The sequence below is a fragment of the Falco punctatus genome (assembly GCF_963210335.1).
Source record: "Falco punctatus genome assembly, chromosome: 3".
Classification (NCBI taxonomy): Eukaryota; Metazoa; Chordata; class Aves; order Falconiformes; family Falconidae; genus Falco; species Falco punctatus.
Genome location: NC_137582.1, coordinates 91515163 through 91542775, shown reverse-complemented (window position 1 = coordinate 91542775; position 27613 = coordinate 91515163). Strand labels below are relative to the sequence as shown.

Below are 27613 nucleotides of genomic sequence, written 5' to 3'. Positions count from 1 at the left end.
ACTACTATCTCAATTTCAACATGCACAAAACAGTTTAAGAATAAAAATGACTGCATATTTTCTTGTGCATTTTAATCACAAAATGAAGTATGAATTAGCACCAGTACCAATTAAAAAAACCCAAGTAAGATGGAAAGTCTCTCTTTAAACATTTTCTTAATGTGCTTGGTTAGACTGTACAATAATTTACTATATTACTTGTAAACTTTTCTTTTCTGCTTTTTTTTTCAACATTATTTGAATATAAATTAAAGGAAGCTGATTGCCATATATTTAGAATATGAAACATTCCCTGATTTCACCATGAATTTAGGCACATGCTTAATTTTTAGCATCTGACTAGACCTATAATTAATTGAATTGGAGCCAACTGTGACCCAATTATGACTCCTCTGTAATTATTGCTGGAACTACTGCTGGGATTCTATTAAAGGCAAAAGAAAATATTTCTGATTTGTACAAAGAATATTAAAACTGTTAACTTTGACTTGTTTTTTTACTTTTTACAGATATATATTGATAGGCTTCTCCGCAACATTCATCAGCACAGTATTTCTGCTCTCTGCACAACACTGAGGTGTGGGCAGTGCAACTGCAGAAGGCAACCTGAGCATCAGCAGGTAACAAAGAGGAAACTGAAGGAAAGGAACAAAAAGCCTCAGCTGTTGAAGTCTAATATGAACTTGACCTTTTCCCAGAGCCACTTTCCAACATGACCATGCTCTATTTGTTGGCTTTCCCTTTACATCTTCACAAATCAATGTGTTTATTATGTCCCCAAGATCAACACTTTAAGGTTTCAGTTGCAGGTATACCTTCACGACTTCATTTACAGTATTTAGCATGCAGAAAATTAAAACCCCAACACATTAGTGATGGATCAATGGCCATTTTATTAATGGTCCAAGTTAAATGTTTCTGAGAATCTGTATTTATTTGAAATAAGACTCTTGGGTAAGTGTCTGAGGAAACTTGTATGATGCCTTGTGTTTTATAAATGGCATAGAAATGAGTCAGACTGCTAAGGCTTGCTATCATACTAATATTGGAAAATACTGAGCAGATGGCTTACTAGAACTTTCTGCAACAAATACAAGGTATAAGTTACCCTCTCAAAACAAAATAGCACATAGACAATCCATATATCAATAGTACTGACGTTGTTTTTTCTCTTCCCACTCAGTGGCACTGATAGTCACCTTCAATATTATCCCATATGACTTGTGCTGGATCACAGCAGAGTAAAAATGGAGAAAAGGGGAGTTAAGAAGCACAGCACTTTCTGCAAGTATTAAGAGTTACTAATATAATTTTAGGATAAAACTAATATACACCCCACCGCCATCCCCTGCCTCCTCCCCCAATTTTCGATGCCTACTTATTTCTGTTTTGTTCCCTTCAAACACTGAATGGAAACCTTTCTTTCTAGTGCGTTCGACTTCCCAGTTTTCATCCACCAGCACAATGCTGCTGTATCTGATTTTCAATTCCTGCAGGTGGTACTTCAAGTCCCAGCCCCAAAACCTAATCAAACACATATTCCAACTACTCTCCCCTGATACGAACCTCTGTTTATGCATCATGCTTCCAAATCACCTGCTGCTAAAGCTGACCTCAACCCACAGCTAGCACTGAGCATGCTGGCAGCTCATCCCTTGGTGGGCACCAACAAGCTTCAGTGCAGGCACTTCCATGCTCTGCTGTAGACGGAAGCCCAAAAGCACAGTGGCAGTCAGATGAACGCATGTGATCCAAGCTTGAGAGTCCTGACTTCTGCTTGTGCTTTGTAACTGCCAGACGTTCTCCACTCCAATACATACAGGATACGATCTGTCCATGAAGTCAATGGGATTTTGGTCATCAACTTTCATGAGATCAGGAACTGACCCATAATATTTTATAAAATAACAAAAAGGAATGTATTTATGGTTTTATTATTATCCCTAATAAGGAAATAAGAAGAAAGAAAACACAGTACATGGTCTAGTCTATATGCACATGTGTTACTTGTATTAATATCAATGGGATTTAAAAGTACATATGGAGGGGATAAGATATATCCCTATGTGTTCAGCCATACGCTTAAGGAAGCTCCCCAAATGCTTGTAAATACAATCATGCTTTCTAACATACTATGTATTTATTTGAACAACGTTAAATCTCTAAGCCCCACTTTCCAGTCCATTAAAGCCTCAAATAATTGTTTATTTCCAGTTTAAAGTTACTCACTTTTTTAGCCATTAGAAGGCTGCCTGTAACCACATTTCCACAATATTCAGGGAATTAGAGAATTGATAATAACTCTCCCGTTATCCGAAGAGGTACCACTCTGGGAAGAGAAATACTCAAGATGAACTACATTTTAGTGAGGAATTCTTTCCAGAAGATTTTGGGACAGGCCCAAAACGTGTAGCTGAAAGGTCTGGAATGCTACTTACACAACCAACATGTGTTCGTGCTGTAGACCTCGGACAACTACATTCCTTCTGGAGGCCAAAGGCCTTGAAAGCTAGTCATTCCTCTAGATAGACTTGTTCTCATTTCCTTTTTGTTTTTAAAGGTTTGAGCACAGGACAAGGGTCTGACCCACTAGGCACAAGAGGGTTATTCTGGATTTCCCTTATGGAAGAAGACATTAGGATTTATCCCACGATTTATGATCTGGTGCAACTTGTCTTGTGATGAGATAGCCAAAGTATTTATGGAGTGTTCAATGCCTGTTAGCAAATTACGCTTATTATGTTCAATGCAACTGATCGTTTTATTTGGCTTAATCTTTTACTTCCGTTCATCTCAGACTCGGTAACTGACTTAATGAACTCTCTTAACTATAGTTTTATCCATTAAAAAGGTGATTGGGATGGTTTACTGCATTAACTGCTTCAACTAATGTTGTGGCCACAAATAGAACACAATAGTCATGGAGGCATAGCCATGACACCCATGGTGCCCTTACCACTTTACATGCAAATGCAGCACAGAACCAAAAGCCCACTTTATTTATAGCCAGCTGCCAAAAATCACCTTCTTTGCTCATATGATGTAACCCTTTCAATGGTAAGGCAATATGGCTGTTTACTTTTTTTAATTTCATCCAGAGCAAAAGTTTATATTGTGGTATTACAACATTGTTTTCTTGCTGCTTCTTTTTGACTGTAAACAAGATTTGAGAGCTCAGCTTTTATTTTACCTTTTAAATCTCGATTTATGATAAAAATACCAAATCAGACTTTTTCCTACTGAAATACTTCTTACTTTGTAATATAGAAAACCAAAACAAACAGTCATAATCTTTTTAAACTACATCAATGAATGGTGAAGCCAAATCCGGTTTCCCAGCAAGGAATTATTAAAAGACAGAAATAGCCCAATGACCGCAGGAAATCTTTAAGCACCAAAATGGGGACAAAAGTCTCCTGGGGAAAAGACAGTATTTCCTACGTGGTCATTCATGTCTCCTTGTAATACAATACAGGGGTATTGTTTGTTTGCCTGCTTAAGTAGATGCATAGAATAAAATTAGAAACAAATCCTGACTATGAAAACCTTTCGAACACTCGATGCAAGCACGTGTGTTGCAATACCCGCCATCACAACTATGTTGTGATGCTTCTTTCTGATGTATGACCAGTTAGACCTTTGCCCATTTATATATACATCATTCTTGCCTCATTATAATAAAGGCCACGAACCTCCAGCAGGATCTTTGACTTCATGTCATACTGCATCTTGCTGCAATCTTAATATTGGTTATAAAATTTGTCAAAACAATAGGGGAAATACTCTAAAAGAGATTCACTTTATAGTCAGCTCCCTCCCCCAAGGAATTCAGTCAAGGAATGTAAGCCCAAAGATTTGTTTTTCTGTTCAGGTCACGCCTGGGGTAGACTGCTGTGTTACTAAACTCCCTGCTCTGAAATCAAGAGCAAGACAAAGTTAACAGACCTCAATAGGCAAAAACATCTCGAGATAGCCCTCCGTGGACCATGACCTGAAGTTACAGCAATAAGCATTATCCCCACCGTGAAGACGACTCAGCAAAAGGCACGTGGCCCACAGCTTACCTCAACGTAGTCCCTGGCATGGCCCCAGTCTCTCTTAGCATCCAGATTGCCCAGGCTGAAACAATCCAGCTGCCCCAGGTGAATCTTTGCAACCGATCGGCTAATTTTTCGAGTAACAAAGTTAGCCCCTGGAATAGAAATAAAAAGTAATATCAACATAGTCACAGTGGCAGATCACTGGCCACCAGAAACACCTTGTATAGCTCATAACATGGTACCTTCCGTCTTCATTCACTCCCCTCACAACACTGAGACCCAAGCCATCTTTTATCATTTGAGCAGGCAATGAAGCTTCCAGTGCAAGTGTCACATTAGCTGCACTTTCACTGCAAACGTCTTTCTTTGTGGAACTTCTTAAGCATTCCTAATTTGCTGCCTCAGTATTCAGTCCAGGCACAGAGCCAAAGAAAATCATTTGGAATGTCAGTTCTTAAACACAAAATGCAAAAGGTTACATAAAGAAGACAGACATCTTAGACCACCCTCAAGTTTTTTGTTGCTGTTTCTTTTTTATTTCAATTTTTTTAAAAAGGAATGCATATATCTAAATAAATTAGTTTATTAATAAAAAAACCATGAGACTATCCAAATATGACTTATTTTCCAAAGAACCGTAATGGTTAAATGTGTTCTACTTCTCTAGCTATTTGTGATTCTTTGTCTCCCAGGTTCAGTGAGATCATGAAATTGTGATTTCAACTTTATCAGTTGAAGGTTGTGCACTGTTTTATCATATTTCTGTTTGTTCACTGTATTGCTTTAGAAAATTTGTGTACCCATTTCTGCTCCCTGTAGAGTTGCTTTAAAAAATACTTTTTTCTAGTTATTTTCATATCTTGATTTTTAGATTATGATGGCTGTGTTTCCAAAATGTGGTCAGCAGTCTCCTCAAAAGCAGAGGGATTTCAATTTAGACCATTAATTCAGGCTAAGCAAGCACAATGGCATTTGCACACTAATGGGCCACAAAAATTAAAATTACATGCCTTTTTAATAGCTAAAAAAATATGATTGAGTGGTGACAGATGATACCCCATCCAAATGGGAAGGAGGAAAGTCAGTGAAAATTACTGTTCTAGTAAAACACTCTTAGCAAGTTTCTAAAGTCCTTAAGTAGTGCAGCTTGTACATTCAATGCATATATGTAGGTTTTTTTCATTATGGAATTCTGGTCTTGAGATACGCATCTCAATATATTCCGTTTCCTGTCAAACGAACAATAGGCTGCTGCAAAATTATTAAATAATGTGAAGTGTCTTTTCCAGACTATTAATTTTTCCTGTAAAGTCAAGAGCATTACAGTACGTTTCGGTGTCATTTGACACTGCCAAAAGTAAAAAAAATAAGTGCATACCTGTAAGAACCATGTGGAATGAAGCAATTAAATAATTCAGACTTTACCATGGGATTAAGATAGAATTTTAATTTTCTGTCAACTGCTGAACTAATTAGAATTCTGTTTATTAGCCATTTAGAACATTTCACCAGCTTGTGCTTGTTTTTTAAAGGATGGAAACCATTTAATTTCCATATTCCCTGGAAAAGTGTTCATATATAAAGGAAGATTTCAAAATTGTGTGATTTGCAAAGTTTCAGAAACAAAATATACTGGGGAGTGTTTTTTGTAGCAGTGTTCCTCAAAAATTGGACAAATGAGTCAACTGCAGGATGAAAGCCTAAGCCCTTCTTCCAGATTGCACCCTGCACACTCAACAGCAGAAATATAATTATGCCAAAGATAAACCAGTGCAAACCACGGGACTGACACTATGACTCTGCTATTGCAATTTTCTGAAAGCAGAGTACTGTGGTTCCCCTGTTCCTGGCCGGACAGGCTTGCAGCAGGAGTGGAGTTCTGGCTTAACAGAAACCAGTGACAGTCTCTTTGGCTTAGTCAGACTGGCGCTTCTCCAAAGACTGTTTCCATTTCTTACATTATCCCAGTGCTCTGAGATCTTCGCACAGATTATTACTAATTAATTAAAAATATATTCATGCCATTACACAAACTTGTTAGTATTAGGTAGGAAACTTCCTAACCTTCTGCATGGAAACAATTTCAGTTAGCATTATTATTCAGTAAATAGCACTTGAAGGAGAAACTTTTTTTCCTAGGATAAAGTATATGTCTTTACGTTGCAGTTTACAACTGAGTAATAAGCAAAACTGGCCGCTTTCAGCGCTATGTTCCCATTTGCAGTGAAAGCAGTGAGACTTCTAGTCATCATCTGCTTTAAAGCACGTTTTACTGTCAACCTACACAACTAATGAATGTCAGCTTCCATTCTGGAGCAACCACTTCCTCAGCATAAAAAAAAACAAACAGCTTATTAGTTTGTGTGTGTGTGAGAGAGAACTTTTATGCTATCAACTGAACTTAAAATATATGAAAGAGAGTGCACAAGAAAAAGCAGATTCATCTAGCACAACACAGCAAATACTAGCGACTGCTGTCTTCTTGCAGTCACTGACAACTGTAGAGAAATTATCTTTAAAGGTCTTCTCCAAGCAAATGCAGAATATTCCTCAAAAGGCTGAAATGAAGAATTAGAGCGTACCACAGTGAAAAATGAAAACTTTTATTTTCCAGAAATATTCCAGTAAGGGTTCAACAAAATAATACCAACCCTCTTCTTGGAAGTGCCTCAGCGTTAAAGCTGTGGAAGAAAACTATGCTACTGTTCATTCTGAGAAATGTGATTAGAATTTTTTTTTCATGCAACCAAGGACCGAATGGCACATTTCAGAAGTATTTAAATGATATGGTTCATAAATAACATTTAAATACCAATTCTCTTCAAACACAGTATCTTAAAATATCCCATTACAGTACATGTTTGATCCCATGCCATTAAATGCACATCATAGCTAGAATTTAAGTTGATGCCCACTGGAGTCATACAAAATAGTGATGGCTATGTCAGCATTTCCATTATAAAGCCCTGTCCTAGGGGTTTGCAATCAGGCTATAAAATCTTGCTTTGGCTTGAAACTTGGCAGACATAATGTCTCTTTCCTCAGGAATGATTCTATCTAAAAGGTCTATGTGGAGTGCTACAGATATCTTTATATAACTGAATACAAAGTACCTTTTGAGACACAGAAATGGTTAGCTTCCTTCTTCCTCAGGAGCTATTGAGGACCTGCAGACGTTGAAGCTACAAGGGCATTTTCCCCCGACGGAATGTCCTGTTAGTGCCAGTATGAGTATCAGCAGAGCTGCTGGTGTGTTAACCACATCACCCTTTATGCTGACTTTCATCGGATCAAGATGATGCAGCAGCTTAAATGCCACAGCTACCACAGCTGAATAAGGCCTGCTTCACTATGCTGCTAACATTGCTAATTCATGTGGAAACGTGTGGTGGTAGCAACAGAAACTAGCTTAGATTGCAGGGAAGAGGGAAGTCCAAGTCCCACAGTTGTCTCCTGGCTTTGTTTTGTTTCCTCAGTTCAGAGACGTGTTGTAAAACACACCTCACTGCTCACATCTAGTACCAATGAACATGGAGTGTTCAAAATTATTAAATGTGTGATATATTCTCACTTATCCTGCCATATAGGATAGGACAGGATCCGAAAAGGAGCTCACTACCCTACAGTAACCAAGCGAACAGTCATTCTTACTTCCTTGTAGGGCCAAGCGCGCTGGGCTAATTGCTTTGCATAGCATCTATGCAGCAAATACATCCAAACCATGATGGGCCACATTATACTCTGGTTTCCATCACTACTGACAGCACTGGAATTGCTGTACCGCAACAGCAGAGATCTGGCCAGACGTTGCAAAGGATGCTTTGGTGCCTCTGCACATTTCAGCAGTTCCAAACAGCCTTGGTTTAGCAGTGTCTGACAAGTTTTTACATTTTAAAAGAGGACTTAAACATGAGTTTTCACGATATTAACAGCTCTGTCAGGAACCCTGGGCATTAGTTTAGATTTGTTTTCAAAACCCAAGCCCTCCCTCTGAGATCATTAGCATTCCAATAGGAACCATGAGGTCTGATTTACAAACCCGATTTATCCTAGATACGATTTTAAGCAAGGATTCCTCATCAAGCAGACCTGATCTGTAAAACATATAACTTGTCAGCAAACCACTACAGGAACAATACTACAATAAAAAGAAATAGCAGAGGTATAATGCAATAGCTTCAGCTCTCCAGCCCAGGCCTGTCACCCACTGCACTGTCTGGCTCAGTGTGGAAAACAGCCTGCGCAGCTCATCCCTCCAAGAAGGACGCTGCCTACATCTGGCAAAGGTAAGTTTTGGAAGCTGGACACATCTCTCATTAACACATATTTAAAACTATTGCTTCAGGAAGCATGCTCTCAATGCACCTACCTAGAGTTCCAAAGCTGGATGTCACAAGAGAAAAAATAATACCTGGGTCTCTGCACCAGTCCCCCCTTCCTTTTATCAGCACTGGGGTTCCACCCTTTGTGCATCATCAGGAAGCTGGCTGTTTGAAGTAGGTGCTTTTCTCTAGACTGTGTGGTTTATAAGAGGCAGCCAAATGGATGAAGCAGCTTTAAGAGCTACTGTTATAGTAACTACTTTTAAAGAACTTCATTTTCTAGGCTCTCAAGGCTACATGCAAAACTGAACAGATGACAAAAATGTGGTCTTAGGAAGTCTGCTATCCCTGTATAGTACTAGTTGTTTCAGGCATAAGAAAATCCATCATTAATCCTAGTAATATTATAGAATAACAGTGAGTCTCATAGCATTTAATAGTAATACTTCTCTATCAGCTGAAATGTAGTCCTAGCACAGTCTATAAATTTGCCATTACATCTTTTTCTTTGTTTTGCATACAATATGATAAAAAGGTTTCTGTCTCTAAAGATGCTGGCACAAGAAAAAGAGTTGTGAGCTTTCATTCCTCCAGGTTTCTACAGTTCTGGCATAGATTCTAGTGGAAGCCTAACATGTTCAAACACATTGTGTACCCAGTGCTTCTACTAACTCAACAGAACATATTTCTTTTAACATATATATGTTGTAAATGATACATTTAATGAGATCATTAAAATGTTTTGATTGCCTGAAAATCCACACTGTCCACAATTTCCATTCTAAGAGAAGCTTATTTTTGTAATAAGCTGAAATGAAAAAACAAAGCAACACCCAGTTTTTCTAAGAAAAGAAGTCCAGAGTCTCCTTTAGCTTATACTGATGAAAATCAGTAGCAATTACTCTGAAGGCAACGGAGTTATGTCAGTGTGAACCACATGAAAAATCAAGTTACAAATCTTGAAATTAACCTTCCATAATTTGGGTTTAAATGGAATTTTCAACTGTATCTTGATCAAAACAGCTGATACAGTACTGAGTTTTGGTTAAACTAGTAAAGCAGCTGCTTAGTATATGTTAAACACTCATGCATTTTAACTGTGAATCCACTCCCAATTTAAAACAACAAATTGTTCTTCTTACAATGACAATTATACAAAGTAGAAACATCACTGGAATCAAAGAAAAAAATCACTGTTGAAAGGGATTTTTTCCTTCCTAGCTCTTCATAATATCCTGCAAATTTCACACAGCAAGTACAGCTACGTAAGAATAAACTTGCCAGAAAGTCCACAATCAGATTTTTGTAAAATGAAATATATATGAAATAAGGGTGATATGATTCATAAGCAACTCATTGTAAAGTCATGCACTGCACGGGAAACATCTTCCTGACCTAAGCAATAAATCATTTTATTTCCTGAAACATGAGATATAGTGCTTTAATCCTTACATTTTAATCCTGTAATAGCATAGCTGGAAATACTTTGCTTCATCATAATATTTCCATTCTCTTTCTCCTTTTAAAGTGTAATAGTACCTTATGATAGTGGGTTTCTCAGATTTTTAATAGATTTGCAATGCTTTTCAAACATTTTCAGGTTCCATACCCCCAACGATTTTCCAATGGACATGTGAGGTGTCTAAACAGGAAAGACAGAGCTACTGATAACAGGCTTCTTCCTAAAGGTCATTCTTCATCAATCCCCTGGGAAATAGTCATGTAACAACAAAATCCACAGATCACAGACTGAAAGCAACAGCCCAATAACATGAGGATAAAACTGCCCCTCCTCATCAAGTGATCCTCATTTGGTATTACTTCAGTATGTGTGGTTTCAATCAAAGGAAGAGGTACTAACTCCTTTAAATATTGTTAACAAAGACGTTAATCAACATATCAGTTTCTATAATATATTGACACACATTTTGAACTTTCCAATGCCAAAAGTAAAATGTGCTGTCTGCTTGGCCCGATTTTTCATTTGCTCCACACTTTTCAATGGAATTCCTTGGGTAACAGAAAACACACCAGTACCTGTCTTTTAAAAACGGGGAGATTGAAGCGGAAAGGTAAAGGTGTGCAGAGGCAGAAAGCACCTGCAGCAGGATGGCAGCACACTGGAGGGAGCTGATGCTTTTCAGCCCAAGAGCATCTCTGCCCCCAACATCCCCTTGCACGCTGAGAACATCTGGACAGCTGAGAGCAACAGGAGATCATATGAACTTGGCATGGAGGGAATAAAAAATAATGATTTTTATAATCTGAGTGGAAAATAAGAATGAGAGACTATCTTGTGAGGAACGATGGGATACAGAAACTGGAAGGGAACACAGAAAGTAGGGAGACTATCTCCCAGTGGGAGGAAAGATAGCATGGAGCTTACCTGGAGGGACAACTAATAAGCTCCACATAAGAGGTACATCTGCTAACTGCACTTTACTGTGTTAAAGGATGACTTGCATCATAGGGACAATAAACTCAGTTGTGTGCAATGTTTATTAACTGGAGCATCAAACAAGTGGGGCACAGACCTAGCAACCACCACCAGAGGACAAGAACCAGAGGTGACATCTGTCACAGCACAGTGAGCCACACTCCCCTGTGATCCAGCAGAGCTAACCCTCCACCAGGGATCTGTCATCAGGGCTTTAAACTCTTCACAACTGTTTTGCATACAAACAGGTACAGGTTTCTACCTCCCAAAGAAAAATGACACAATGATTTCTATGACTACACAGCAGCAGTTCTCTACAGTGACTGTGAAATAACAATGTTTAATTAGCAGACAATCTGCATGTGTAATGTGTAACACAAAGCTATTAGATTTCATGTTCAAAATACCCTTATTCAGGATGAATTACACATCTCAGTTCTATCATATGGGCTTGTTAAAAAGATAGGGTAACATACCAGCAATAACTGCTGGGCAAAAGGTGCTATTTTGCTGTATTTCCTCCATATATTTTTTCTTAATTTGAAATATTTTCCCCTCAGGAACCGTACACTGAACAGGAAAAGGTGAGGCATCAAAGATTTTTATAAAAGGAAAAACCAAACACTAATACTGAAAACAATATGCAAAAGTGTTATTCCTGTTCCAAAGTTTGTGCTGTTAATGGCACTTACATAAACAGAGCAGCGTTTCGCTTACAGAAAACTTAACCTTTTGCTCCAAACTATTCACTTTGAGTTCTTAATCACAGTTCATATACACTACATCGAAAAACAAAGGTAAATGTCTTTAGCCATTCTGATTTGTTAACACTCATTTAAGCTGTGTTTTCTAAACTGTACAACTAATGTCATTGAATTAAACCTCTCATTTAAGCTGCCATAGAATTAGACAAGCCCTCGCATGTATGAGCTATGGGTAAGCATTAGCGTGCTTGCCCGTCAGCACAGACCGTATTGTTTAAGTGTGTGTAAACAACTGGAGCTAAGTACATGCTTTGCTGAACTGCTGTTACAATAGCTAGAAATGTATGCACCCACAAGGAAAACCTAGCACTGGTACAAAATGGAAATACCACGTAGTCTAAGGCAACTTGCAAAACTTCCTGATTTTAACTTACCTTGTTAAATAGCTATCTAAGTTCAGGTATCTGTGCCCTCAAATTCAAACACCCCCTTCCTTTTCTCCCTGCCTTTCCCCTCCTCCATCCTCTCAGCAACCAGTAGCACATCAAAAAAGGTGCTGTTTGATGGTTCAAGCTGAGACATTCAGCCTTTATCCTAGCACTCCCTTGAGATGAAGCAGGCAAGGCTTTTAATCTTACCTGGTGACACATGACTGACTAATACAGTTTCTTGGACCTTTCGACCTCTGAGGGACTAAGTCTGGTTGGTCTCTCAGCCTCTCCAGGTGGCTGGGACATCAGCTTGTGGTGCGTCATGGTATAATCAAAGTTTTGCATGTCTTTCTGTGCAGCCGTATTAGCGCTTTTAATGTGCAAATGTCTAAGTATAAAATGTGTCATTTCACTTCAAGTCAGGGGTAAAAAGAACTTTCATTTACTTCTACTGAAGGCAAAAGAGTGTAACAAGAGCTAGCCTTAAAACCAGGCACAGTGGCATACGACTTTGCTGAGTCAGTGCTGATGTATTTTCTTGGAGAGAGAAAAATGGTCTGGCTACAGCCAAATAACTTATTTGAAACTTCACCTCCCACACAAACTAATAAGCAATCCTAGACGGGTTTGACACTTATACAGTATAACTCAAGACATTCTTAAATCCATGTACCTCCCTTTGGAGCTTTGTTGCTCAACTGTTTTTCTCTTAGGACTTTCTTCTGGTTAGCTCTGTGACAGTGGTAGTCCTCAAGGCACCCTTTAGGCCCTCAGTACATAATCTGGTAAACGCGCTTCGATATTCATAAACCGCCCTTCGCTACAGGAGTCCTGGAGCCACCAAGGGGGTGTCCTGAAACACAGATAACTGTTTCCAGGGAGCTGGAAAGACCCAGGGGCAAAGAGCTCATAGAGAAGTAACAAGGTGGGCACTTGTGAGAGGTGGAGGGAAGGAGAAAAAGAAATCTCAGACTCTGCAAATACAGGAGGCACCATTTTTTTCTAGTACTTGAAAAGGGCACGTAAAACATGAGGCACTACATTCCCTTCCATCTTCTGTGTTACGAGTAATGAGATTCTCAGCTAGGATGTGGTGAGAAGTACATCTCCAACACCAGTGATGTTCCCAACAATTCCATGCACTAATTACCCTTTGCGATGGGTTTACCTGATTACCAGAACAAGGACAAATTATTCCACTGACAGACACCCCGTCAGACTCATAACAGACTAACGAAGTAAACACATGGCTCTGACAGGAGTGTCAAACCCCCCAGCCTTCACAGTGTGTGCTGTGACGTGCAGACGAGCCGGTGTGTGACCAGGGGTGTGGGCTCAGCTCGTGGCACTTCCAGCCCACACTGCCTGCCCCTGCTGTCCTTGTCTCCTGAGCTCTGCTTCTGCACAGGGACATGCAGGGCTGCTGAGGACAGAATGGGACAACACTGGAAGTCATCATCTTGCATTAACCCCCCCTCACATGTAGTATTTAAAAAACAAACTCCCTCAAAACATGCTTCAAATAATTGGGGGGAGGGGGGGGAACCAACCCTGAAGCAACGCCCCCCCGATGCTAACAGTTTAAGAAGAGAATAGGAGGGAAAGGCAGAGACAAGCTGACAATACACCAGGAAGACTGCAAGCCAACAAAGACAGCACGTCCCTCCTGCTCCTGAAAGCCCTGGACATGTTTGGCCTAGCTGTGTTGACCTCCTGTATTCAGAAAGCCAATAAAAACATTATTTCACCTAGCTGTAGTTACTGCTGGTTGCTTAAACTTCCTATAAAAAAGTTATGTCCTTATTTGAGAGCAGGCTGTGATCGCTCTCAGAGGATCCTGAAGTTGAGCAAGGGTGCTAGGGCTTCCACAGCCAAACCCTGAACTGGAAATGCCACCAGGCAGAGCGGCAGCAATCCCACAGGCAGAAACCCAGGATACATCAGGAAGTTGCATAAAAGCCATTGCTGAGAATGAACATCACTCTGGGACAAACCCTGGACCTGGTGCTAATTTTCACTTTAAAAAGAAAAAGGCACTGAGGCAAAGAAGCGGACACTGTTATTTACTGAGAAAATCACTTGAACACAGGAAAACAGTAAAATTATAGCAGCTTTTTGAAATGTACATACATTTCAAGGAATAATCCTTTTTTCTAATGGTGCCACTGAAATTTAATTCAACTCCTGCATTCTTTTTGTGTGGGAATTGTGTTTCTTTAGTGTAATTAATACATTAAGAAAAAATAACTATGCAGCTATAAACCCAGAGAACTCATGTTTTTGGCAAGATAGATTGGTGAAGTTCTGGGACTGAAGTCCTATTATGGAAATTTACAAAGAAGAATCCAAACTTAAACACTGCACCATTAACACGTCCAATTGCCACAAAAATTATGCATAAGAAAACGTGAAACAAAATACTTGGAAAGTGATTAAATGGGGGGAAAAAAAAAAGAGAATCTAAACAAAATGTCCATTTACCACTGTTCAACTTGTCATGCTCACTACTGTTCTAATATCAGTATTTTTAAGAACACTTCTTCCTTTGTAGACTCCTGAAATTCATTGTTATCCTGTTTTTGTGATATTTCCCATTTAAGTTAGTTTACACTTCCTCTAGGAACAGAAGAGGCAGTCAGATCACCTGCTGTTCTGAGATGCCTACAATACTTGAGCACAATGGGGTGAAACCAGGACAGAAAGTTAGCCCAATTCTGAATTTCCTGGCTTTGTATTTTTAGTGGGACCTTTCACATAATTTTAATATCCCCATAGGTAGCTGTGCATGCTCTCAGAAAAACACACATGCACATACACACACTCCGTACATGCTCAGGAAGAAAGCTGTAAATTCTAGCACTAAATGTTAGGATTATGTGTGCCAGTGTTGTTTTTGAATATACAATGATACAGTTTCACAAACCACCTCTAGATTAATTGCATATTGTAATTTTTTTCATAATAGGATTGCCCCCTGTGCAGAGAATAGACCTGCTATGAGAGCAGAAACTCTTGTGAGAAATGAAGTAGGCAGGGGCCCTATGGAGTCTGAAGCCTAGCAAAGATAAAGAAATGCAGAAAAAGAAATGATGGATTCACAGTTCAGTCTGATTAATGCTGCATTAGAAAAATGAATAAAAGACAAGTTTCATTGGCAAATTCTGAAAAAGTACTTACAAAGTCATTTAGATCAAGGTTCTCATTTAGTCACTGCCGCATATTCCTCTGTGTGCTTGACTAGAAAGCCCTCAGATGTAAACAGATGGGAGTTTTATTCTGATCACTAATCAATCAATGCAGACTTCCACCCCAAAAAGGGGGATAAAATACTAAGGTTTTACAGATATTTGAGAAAGTTAAGTATCTTGATATTTTTGAAACAATATATTGAGAGAAGTACCCTGGAAGAGTCAAAAAAGGGATGAAATCACTTTTAGTGCAAGGCTTGAAGAGGGGCCATGAAAGGGGCACAGAGTAAATCTGCTGTCAAAGAACTCCTTTCTTGCTCTCTGCCCCGAAGAAATTGAACATCCAGTCATTCTAGTGAGAACTTTCCATTCTGTGCAAGGAATAAAGAAGTGGGAGCCTGGGGAGGGGGGAACCAAAAGCGCAAATAAGGGCTTTATTAGAACACATAGACACAAGTTTGCATTATTGTGTGGAAGCATCCCTCGTTCAGCCCTTACACAGTTTTTGAACTAATCAAGTTTGTCAGTGATCCTTTTCCCTTCTTTCATAGTTTTCAGGATGTGTTCATATCTACCTCATTTGTTATGGCCACACTAATGTCTTTGGACGGTGAGGATGACTAACTGCTGCGGACACTACAGTCTACACCACATTCTTAAATTCTCTGCTGCAACCCAGAACCCACTTCCCAAACTGCACAAAACTGAATTTTAAATACTTTCCCAACGCACACTGAAGAGTTTGCCTCTCAAACGGCAGTTTATCGAGGGGCTCGAGGAGCAGGGAGGGAAATCGCTGAAATTTAACCCTGAACCCCACGTGAACCCAGGGACTGGGACTGCATATTTTCCACTGTCCTGCCATCTGCTGCTTCACTGCACATGGTAATCTTTGGCAACCCCACTGAGAGCTGCCTGGGCTATGGCTCTGTTCAGACAGGGTGTAGAAAGAAAAGACACTGAGAATGTCATGGCTGGCTGACCAGACTACTGAGATCAGAGAGATTATGCCTCATTTGCTCACCCAGCCCTGCCAAAAGCAACACCATTTAACTGCAGGTACTCAAAACCCAACAGGCGTGTTTAAAGGAATTCTAGGCTTAAAAAGAGGACCATTCATGTGCATTTGTTGGGGATACTGTAGCTACCACCTTTTGGCAATTATTCATGAAAGTTTTAAAAGAAAGCTCACAGTGCCCAGCATTTCAGGTGCAAGTGATATCTGGCAGCAAGTATGATACCTGATTTACAGGACACACGGACCTGGAAGATGACTCAAAGCACGAATAAACAAGTGTGACCTAATAGCACAGCCAACAGAGATAAACAGAGAAAAAACATAGCTGTTATTTTAAAACAGCTATAGTCTGTTTATCTCCTGGCTGTGAAATGCTGCACAGTATGGGAGTGTGAGGATTTGGTACTTGCATGCATAACCTTCATATGTCATCTCCCGACAAGGGACCTCCCTTGAGCTGGAGCCAAATCTACATTTATTCCCCAGAGCACCCCCATAGGCTCCAGATGCAGCAGGCAAGGAATCAGCTCTCAAACTGATTTCCTCTGACCACACTCTTCGGAATAAGGGCCCCAGCCCTTTCGGTGATAAAGCACCAAATGTTTACCTACAGAATTTACTGACTATTTCAGAATGAGGATTGTAAAACCTAAGGAATATTTCAGAAGTGTCTTAGAGCTGCTAAGGAATATTTTCCAAGGGTGTTAGACCTGCAAGAAAATTACTGTAGGATACAGTTACTGTAAGATTCTGAATCATATCATGGTGACACCAACTGCCTGTTACTAACACATCTCCCTCACCCTCCCTGCTTCTGCCAGAAGTACCAGAAATGAAGATGTAATTGTATATGTGTCTACAACAGCATCCTGCCCTATCAAATACTGATCTTGGAAATGACAGTGCCTTCTCTTGTATCTGCTTGGGAAAACAAAGGCACTTCAATAAGATAAGCTTCTCCAGGCATTGCAGAACTATGGTTGGCAGATGTCAGGGTTGACAAATGTTCTTCTAATTGCAAAGGGACACTAAGAAATTGTCCTCCGATGTGGAATAGACAGTCACTATCACCCTTTCTTCTTCCCTGCTGCTCTACTGCCTCCACTCTGTCTGCCTCACAGGGAGATCGGAAAAGAGACAGAAAAAGTCATGCAAAAGAGGAAGAACAGGCATCTTTTTCCCAGCTCCAGCTGTGTTGGAGCCAACAGGCTGCTTTGTTTTGATGATTCCAGGACCCTCGCATCTCATTTCATCCCAGCTTGGACAGAAGTGCGCAGCAGAGGGAACTGCCTGCAGACCTGGAGACGGAGCTTCTGAAATCCTTAAGCTGTTCCCTCCGAGGAATGGCCCTTCTCTCCAAGAGCTGCAGTCAAATAACCTCAACCCCAACCTCTCATTAGTAGGTTCTGCACCCAGGTAACCCTCCTGGCTTGCAAGGGAGTTCTGCTAGTACTGAGCTTTGTAAACCAAAGGCAAGGCTGGAGCGTGTTAAAATTGGTACAGCAAACAGATCAAACACGCTTTCCCAATATTTTTGTTTTGATATGAATGCATGGCTTGAAAAGAGTGGGTTTGAAGTCAAAAGCAACCAATTAATATTCTCAGTTTAAACTGCTTCTCTGCTGCTAAGCTCCACTGAATCAGAGCTCCCCGCTCCGGCTCTCCTTCTTGACTCATAACCACGGTGACAGCCATGAAGCCAGGCAGAGCCACTTCATAAAGTGAACTAAATGAAGCCACTTTTAATAATAACAACGACTGGCAGGTAGCCATGTTAGAGGAGGAAAGACCTAGTAGGAATGTCCTGCAGCATAAAAGTCTCTGTTGTTCTCATTACTGCAGAGGAAGAAAATCTCTTTAAGTGCTTTTGATTCAAATGATCATTTGACAGAAACGAGGGACAAGACAAATGGCTGTAAAACAAGGCAATTGGATTTCCTACCGCTACAATATCTTACTTGGCTCCCATGACACAATTTCTCTGTTATTCTGCCTTGCCACGGTAAAGTAAACTTACAGGCTACCCAGAAAACAAATGAGTGTAATCAGTCCTTTACAAATTATATCCCTTCACTCAAGGAAAGCAAATAACTTTGCCTGCTCTATAATAACTGTTTCTAATATTTCATTTATTCTTTAAATTGTTTATAAAACACTTCAAGAAAGGTCAAGACAAGAGGGAAACAATAACTGGAGATTAAGGAGACTAAGTATTTTGCGCCTGTGAGTAAACACTTTGGCAATTATTATGGTACAAGATAGATCTACTAAAAAAAATAAATCAGCTTATTTAGGATTATGAGAGAGTCCTCATCTTTTCCACAGCTATTTAAATTCAAATTTAAGCAGCTGCAGGGTTGTCTGTAATTTGAGGGGCAAGTAACAATAGATTTGACCTGGTCTCCCATGGAAGACACCTAAAGGAACAATGAGCCAGGGGTAACTGATCTTATCAAGTTTTCTCCAAGTCTCCTGAGGAAGCAGAGGTCTCTTCCTCCCAGACATGTGTTAGAGATGCATTAAAGAACTGAGCCCAAAGGACAGGGATGTGAATTTACGTACAGGACCAGTGTCTATGGGTAGGGTTTCAAAAAGAGGTTTTGAATGAAAGCGGCCACCCTGTCCTTTTGAAGCCCCTGTGGCATGATTCTGCTCTGGTTGTTCCTCCAGAACTGAAAATTGTTTTAATCAATTCCTCCCCGCCCCCCCCCGCCCCCCCCCCCCCCCAAAAAAAAAAAAGGAACTGAACCAAAACTCTTACAAACCGAAGTCTGTTGAACCTAATCCAGAACAGAACCAAGAAGAAAATACCTGATTACTGCCCCAGAATAACTGTTTAACAGAGAGTTTCCCAGAGGACCTTCCCTTATCACATAATTTTACATTTTAAAATTTTCTATTTTTCAGCTTGAACTGATTCAGAAATACCAAGGCAGATAAATAATTATTGATCTGACCTAATTGAACTGACTTGAATCAGAGTCAAAGAAAAATTGGATATTTACTGGTTTTTCATGCTGTTTTACTTTTTTTTTTTTAATTATTGGTATCTTACAAGCATCACAAACCCATGTTCTTGTACTACAGGAAAATACAATTTTTCATTCATTTTTAAATTAATGGTGTTAAACGTAGCAGTTTTCCCCACAAACATTATTTTAGAGTAAAAGGGAAATGAGTCTAAGCAAACATTTCCAGGTAGCTGCCTCCTACATCACTACATAGTTCACTAGTTCTGCTTTTGGAACTATCAGGTCCTCAAAACTATTAACATTATGCTTCTGTCTTGAAAGGCTTCTGTAAAGCACTCACCTTTCAAACACATAAGCCTCCAAGTGCTTTGAAAAACTTAAATGCTCTTGCCATTAAACAGCAGGTTTGAAAATCTGATCGTGGCAACAGAGCTATTAATCCCTCACTGGTAATAACTTCCTTTTTAAAATCAATAGAAGCGGACTTAAGAGTCAGAGCCTGTAAGCATCAAGATGCCTCTGTAAGTATTTGTAGGATCACAGCTATAATACCGTGTGTAATAAAAGGCAGAAACTCAAAAAGAACTTAGGGCATCATGTGGCTGCAAAAGCATTTCTTTGCAGATAGGCTACAGAATAATAAAAGGCATTTCCCTTAATCCATTGAGGATTAATGTTCCAATTTTCCTCCTCCTAGTCCTCTAGAGAAAAAGCATACTTTAAAAAGTGTTAAATCTTTCAGAATTTTTTAATTCAATACCAGGCCTTTTGCATTAAGTATTAAACTACCTGATTTTAACCAGTAACAAACAACGTTAAGTCTGTATGAACCCTTGTGTACATTATCAGTTTGGATAATTATTCTGCTTTTAGAGCAAACTTTACTGAACATACCAATGCTTTCATCAGGCATTTTCAAGCATTGTCCACATACTCACACACATGCATAATTTTGGAAAAAATGGATGAACATTTCCTGATGACTCTGTGGGTTTCTTCATGGGTGTTGATGCCTGGTTATCACTGTCTATAAATGTGACAGTAACCCAGATGATATCACCACACCACCAAACCCACAAGGAACCTGCAGAACCCAAGTGACAGGAGACACTTGACTTACTTGCAAGTAGACCAAAGTTGTGCAATAACTGCAGCACACTAATGAACTCAAACCCAGAATTGCTTCATCCCATGATTTCAAAACAAAGAGCTTATTTTTCCTTTAAGTGCAGTTTAAGATTATGATACTTTTCTCAAGAAAAGCATCATTATGAGACACAAGTAAAAATTTAATAATGACCTTTTATTTATCAGTTACTTTTCTGACACTATTTTGGCAATAGGTCTTGGATTCCCCAGCACAATAAAAACTACTGCCAGCTCTTTAATAACACCAGCACTTTTAGAACTCGGCAGCAAAGGTAGCATTTGCCTACTGCTGTTACATGAAATCAAGCTTTTAAGTTCCCAGTCTGAGTTACTGTTACACCAGCCTTGGTCTGTTTTTCTTAAATATTGCATGGTCTATGGGGATCATTAAATATACTGAAAATGAAAGAACTGTATATGTGCTACACTTTTTTGTGCAAAACTCAGACAAGTTTAAGGAAAAATGCTTATTATTTGCACTACGTGTGCTGTTTACTAGTTAAGGGACTCATTTGCAGTAGCATCCTCACCTGAAGACACAAACAAAACACAAGCTACCTGGTGTCCATTGTATATGATTTAAAGAAATTGACTTGAGACTATGAGCACACTAAAACTGTGCTAGAAAACAGAGTATCTGAAACTTGAGGAGCACTGCAAACAGAAACCACGAACTAGAGCACAGTAAGGACTGTGATGCTAGACCACACGGAGCTGAAGGCAAAGACATTCTCCTACATGTAGGAACACCGGCGTTTCTATGAAGATGCACTTGTGAGACACATGGAGCCACCCGCCAGCCCAGATCATGACAAGCACATAAAATTTTTACAAAAAGTCACATGATTAAAATCCCTCCCTGGAAATCACAGCATATCTGGGTAGGTTGTGTATGACCCAGGACACACAGCAGCACACCATTCTGCTGCTCAGCAAAGGAGAAGTGCATACACCACCTGGTTTTAGAAGTTCCAGAGGGCAGAGGTTTGTCTGTGATACCTGAACAGCTATCCCAAAAGACAGCAAATCACATTACTAGCACCAGTCTAGCCCATTCCCCTGTTAAAGAAGGACAGAACACTTCAGCCACCTATCTCCTACTTTCCCTACAACATACCTAGAGGATATCAAAAACCAGTGCAAGGATTTGAGAAAAGGAAGTCACATTCCTGCTGAAAAACACATGTTAAAATTAGTAATTACTGGCTTGATTTTCAGCCACAGGATTGGCTTTGCTCTAGACTCAATGGCACTTCAGCATAAATGCTTAAACTGAAGTATATCACTGATACCATCCCTAAACAACAAAGCACTTAAGACCAGGGATAATTTTCAATTTACTCCACTTTCAAGAATCATATAAAATTTGGGAAGTTTAAAGACTGTTCCTGACCTTTGGAGGTGCACAATGTCTCTGTTTCTGTTTATCTTGAAGATGTGCAATAACGGTAACAAAAGATCATGGTTTTTTTGCAGGGTTTTTTTTTTGTTTGTTTTCTTCCTTTTTTTTTTGGTTTTTTTTTTTTTTTTTTTGTTTTACAGTCTGCAGCAAATAGATACTCATGTGAGAGCACACAGCATACCAGGCAACTCAAGTATCCCTAATAGACGTACACATGCCTACCAATGACTCAGAATATGGGCATGAGGTGGGGCTGAGAAGACAAGGGTGTCAACAATAAAGCACAAAGAAGGTTTATAACTTAAAAGGAACTGTTTCAAAAATTTTTAGGAAGAAATGCAAAGTAAAATGTTTCTGTGTGTTACTGATGTTTTTCTCATGTCATCTGGATTTGTTTTAAATCTGAAATGAGCTCTGAATTTTCCAGATTCACGCTGCCTAGAGTTTTGTTTTAAAGTTTCTGACAAATATTCTCAATCCACCTATTGATGGATATTGATGCAATGAATAAACACCTTAAATCTCTCTTAATGTAAGGTTTTTAATATAAATGAGAAAAAAAAGGACAAACTGGAGGTCTAAGTTGCTTTGCTGGACAATTCTTTTACTACTTGTAAATCTATTCACATTTTTTACTACTTGTAAATCTATTCACATTTCATGTCACGAAATCAAGCTCTCACAATCAAAAAAAAAAAAAAAAATCCATCAGTGTTCCTGTAGTATTTCTATAGCAGTGGTTCTCAAACTCACATGTTCTAGGGCAAAAATTAAGACAAATTAGTGAAAACATGATATTGTATTCTCTCTGTTGGTTTGGTTTTAATTTGTTTTCCCATACCAAAGAGCAACCCTGAAGGCTTTCATGGGAAACCTGCTAACTGTGACCCACAACCCTTTGTTTTAACAGTTATCATTCTATAGGGGTGAGATACAATACAAATCAAAATATGCAACTCATATTGCAACATCTAAATAGCATGTGGTATCAGGTTTAATTACAATAAATACTTGTAAACTGTTTGAGAATACTCATGCTTTTGGACATAGCTTTCATTTGTCAATTGGTGCCTAACAATTAAGTAGAACATATAATTAAATTTTAAGTGTCTATGAAAGGCAAATCCTTCAAAAGGGAATATTTTAGCATGGTTGGCAAGGTGTGCACACATCAACAGCATGGGAAGTACATAGAACTGACAGTATATACCACTATAACTTCTTGTAATAGAGGTTAGAATCTGCTCAAAAAATATTTGCATTTAGATGAAGAAGACTGACACAAATTAGCAGTCTGCCCATTGTTGAGATTTTCAGCTACTTAAAAATGACAGTTATGTTTATAAACATAAAGCTTTTGTGTGCCCCCCAAAATTTCATAATGCATATAATGGTCTGAAATCATACTGAAAAAAAAATTAAAAAAAAATGCAATATTTGTGTGTTTTTGCTTCATATTTTCAAACATACCTTTCTGGGAACTTTCAGTAAAGACTTAGTGCCATCAAGGCAGAAAACAACCCCTTGTTCCCAAATTCGACCCAAACAAATGCACTAAGCTTCTCTCTGACTTTTGATCATGTAGCATACCTTCCTATGACACTGCTATAAAATCCCACTTACGATGAATCTTATCAGAGGTGACATCTCATTATGTTACATTTCTCATTTATTTGTTTTTAATGAATCCTGAAGACTTATTGAGGAATTATCATTCACATTTCCTCCTTCGGAGTTTTTTTAACCACTAAAAGTAGAACTGTTTTATTGTGAATTGTAGTCTCTCTTGTTCAGTTTCCCATCTCTTAAATGACTGAGTGGGTTCATTTCAAATAACTTTCCCAGAACAACATGCACTTTCAATGGATATACTTTTACAATAATTCTTTAAATTATGCAAGACAAAGTAAGTAGAGTTCTAATGAGGGGGAACTGTCAACCTTTGGGAGAGCTGTTCTAAGGAAAACAGGATGCATGCTGCTGAGAAAATATTTCAGATACTAAGATGGGTCTGGTAAGCATGGCAGTCACTGTATACATCCAAGCTATGTGTATGAACCTGCTTCCAAGTTTCTCCACCTGGTAGATTTCACCCCAAATGTGAAAGCTGTGGAGTAAGACCTACAGAGTGCCAGGTACTTGAACAGCCCCGCAGTGAAACGCAGCACTCTGAAGATGAGCCAGAAGCAGTTTCTAATGGTTGTTACTCCATACTCATGTTGGGTTACATACGAGGAAGTAGGCAAAGTGGAATTACACTAGTATATTGCAGGAGAAATGTATATATTCAAGAGAATTTATGTAAACAATCATAGTAAGATACAAGTCTTCAGAAGTTTAGGAAACAATGAATAAAACACTAAATATTTATTACTTATAGAACATCAACAAAGCAAGATAGATTCACTTACACAATGTAACTCCTGCAATAATGATGTGATCTTTCCTTTTGTGTGATTTTTTTCCTTTCTCACCTCTGGCTATTTCAGAAAACAATGACATTCTTTACATTTGATCTTAGTGAATCACACTAGAATGAAACAATCGTGTAGATACAACTGCAAGAAAAATGGCTCAAGTGACAAAAATAAGAAATACAGAAGCGTGTGACTGTGGCTGAGTCTCCACATTTGGGGAAAATGTATCCTACAGTACGCTTTCTTGTCCTAGACTCTGGGTACACCTGAGCTATGATTTAACCCTGCATTCAGCGGAGGTTTATTCCCCAGCTAAAGTGGTTTCCTTCAGAATCTCATGTGCAGCAGCTTGGACTGAACTCCAACAGAGCCCTGGTCTGAGGAAACAGTGGACTGGTGGGTGTCCTTCACACATGGTCTCTTACCCATCAGATGCTGGGGTCTGAGATGACCACTCTGTATCTATACCATCTCCTGTACTCTTCCCTAATGTTCCAGCAAGGGCAATGGGATACTTGGGTTAAATAGACATCTTGCTGAAACCACTATGGCGATTCTGTTCTTCTGATCTTCTGCAAACTCTGCATTTCCTTTAAGCTAGTTCGGACAATTCAAGATATGAAGCTCCCAGTACTTGTCTGTATTTCACTTCACATTCTCATTTATACATAACGCAAAAAAGCAGAACAGTCATATTTACTATTGTGTTTTGCCCAGGGATAAATAAATGTAACAAAGGGAAAGTAACAGAGAAATAGGCACCTAAACCACATTCTTTCTAAAAACCTTGCTGCAAGTTTGTGCATTAATGAAGCCATAAGTACACTACAGGTAAGGTACATGCTTTGACCACTCTATTTCCCGTTGCTGACTTCTGTATCTACCATAAGATTTTATTTCAGAGTTCTGGGCTGTTATTTCATTAGAGAAAAAAAGCCTTCAAATTATTAGCTTAAGAAACTAGCACTGATATCTGCTAATGTAACTTCAGAAGTATTAAGAATTACAGGGTAAGGTTTTCTAAATTTAGTAGTTTTGACATTTTGTAAATTGTGTGGATGCTCTGTTATTTTTCGTTTAGATTAAAAAAAATGTTGAAATCAATCATGGAAAATAGCAAAAATGTAATGTACTTTCTTCCCAACACAGTATAAGCCACAAGGGAGCACATGATTTAATGACAAAAAGATGCATCTGATAAGATAATAATTTGCTCAAGGAGAGATCTGGGTTGTGAATGCAGCTGTTCCAAAAATCTGAACCCACAGGCAAGAAATTACTTAGTTTTTGTACAAGCTATATCCATAACTACTTAGATAAACTGCTGTTAGACCCCAGAAAAGTGCATCAGATAGAGAAGTACAGAATCAGGGCTGCTTCAAGACTAAAAAGAAAAAAGTAATTAAGAGATGGTGAGAATTCCCACAAGCTATCACTGTAAAGACTAAATCAAAAAGATTTCAGGAATTAGACTGTTCAACACAGCATCTTCCTTCATCAGTGCCTCACTTATGAAAAATATCTTTTTATATCGTGATTCAGTTCGTGTATGTGATTGTTTCATTCCCACACATGACAAATTCTGTGGCACTGACCTGGTGGACTACCTGGATGCCCAAAGCTAAGGGCATGCAGAAATGTTATTCGGTTCTTATTTCAGAAGTCTGGTACTGCTTTTAAAATACAAGCTCACAGAGGGAAGCCCACTCATATTATGGCATGACTGCACTGCCTTCATATACCAGTATTGGTTAGTACTAGGAAAGTACAAGTTTAACATTAAGATGATTTACTAGAAGCATAAAAACTAGATAAAAATCTCTCTATGTTGTGATGTGCTCTCATCAGTACTAATTAGTCAGTATTAGGTTCAACATCAGCAGAATTAACTGAATTCACTTATTTTGTAATGCCAGATCTTTTTTAAGGGGAAAACACATGTACTTAGGTAAAACAGCAGAGAGGCATTACCTGGCAATTCTCTATTATTACAGTCAATATTACTGCAAATCCATTTCTACAAGTAGACCCTAATGCCCACATTTATCCCCACTGACGTTTGACTGTGTGTATAGATAAGAAAACACCTGCATGGATCACTTAGCAGGATCAGTCTCACAGCAGGGAGAAAAAGCCAGGAAGAATGCATGTCTTCAGGACAGCGCATGCTTTCTCTGTTGAAACATGCAAGCTAAAAAGCATGAAATGATCTTGGCTGCTCTGTAGCACACAACTGTCTGAGTAACTCCTTTTACATTGGCCATGGTACCTTGACATCAAGTTTTCAATATGCTGGGCAGATGATCCTTGATGACACTAGCCAGTGTGCGTTCTCCTCATCCAGCAAGGTGTCAGCAAGACACGAGTAACACTCTGCTGACTTTTGCTATTCCGATATACTCGTGAGTGGGGAAATTTTGTATTAAATGAAAGAGACATAGCTCTGCACTGAAAATTTTACACACATATCTTTCACAGGCCTAAACTTACAAAAAGAGCACCAGCAAAAGCCCTTAGTATTTCCACTGGGCTGATCAAGCTACTCTGGCACAGAAAGTGTGTAAGGAGACTAGCAATTAGTCTCCTCAACCAAAGAAATGAGCAAGGGAAATCTGGCAGATGTTGGCTACATGTCTTTATAGGAGATGCAGAAGAGCAGCTGTTACAGGAGGGATTGTAGGGATTTCTTGTGAAAGTTGATAGCAGATGTCACCATCTGCTTCTGCCTTCTCTACCAAACAGAGGCAAAAGGGAGACTTAAAGCTGGTTAAAAAAAAGGTAACAGCAAAAAACATAAATGCAAAAGACACCCAAACATATTTACAGTGAGTAGTGGAACCTCTTACCTTCTTCCCCCGGCAAACCTGTGATCCAGATGCACAAAAGAAGTAAATAACACTCCCCATTCTCTTTAAGTCATGATTTCTTTTCATTTTAATCTTACTACACGTACTTTGACAACATTCAGCCTGCAATCTAACACCTAGCCATTTCCTCCCTGGCTGAAAGAGATCACAGAAATGAGCAGTTGTATCCTTTCCCTCTGGCTATAAAGCAATGGTCTGATGACAACTGCTTTACCAGGGTTGGTAACAGACAAACAAAAATTCCCTACTGAATGGTCTACACAATGATGTCATGTGTGGGGGCAAAGTATTTATTACTTAGGGAAAAAAAAAAACCCACAACAAAAATGAAACAAAACTACTGCTGTATTGTGTCAAGAGAAACACGCTTACATGTTTGTACATCTTAGCAGATAACGATCAAATGAGGCAAGCAATGAAGTGGTTAACCAAATCAGAAAGTTATCTCAGACATCCAAAGGCACATCTTGTAAACCTGAGAAAAGTTCTTACATGAAACTGTGGAGAAAAAAAAAGTAAGGGCCTGTCTGGGAAGAAACAAATGATACTGTCAACAAGTAGTTTGCTTTCCCAGAGCCCAACAAAAGAACAGGAATCTTTCCAATGCTGTAAAAAAGGCTTGAATCGAGCCTCAGCTTTCCCGAAAACTAAACTTGCTAATAACCT

General features: G+C 39.0%; 1 protein-coding gene across 5 annotated transcripts in view; it reads right to left on the bottom strand.

Moving 5' to 3' along the window:
- GMDS (GDP-mannose 4,6-dehydratase) overlaps nt 1–27613 on the bottom strand; it is a 425916-nt gene that overhangs the window by 223569 nt on the left and 174734 nt on the right. For all 5 annotated transcript variants that reach the window (XM_080377830.1, XM_080377831.1, XM_080377829.1 and 2 more), the window contains one exon: nt 4065–4192. In XM_080377830.1, the coding sequence (XP_080233956.1) occupies nt 4065–4192 (128 nt within the window). The remainder of the gene's footprint in view (nt 1–4064; nt 4193–27613) is intronic.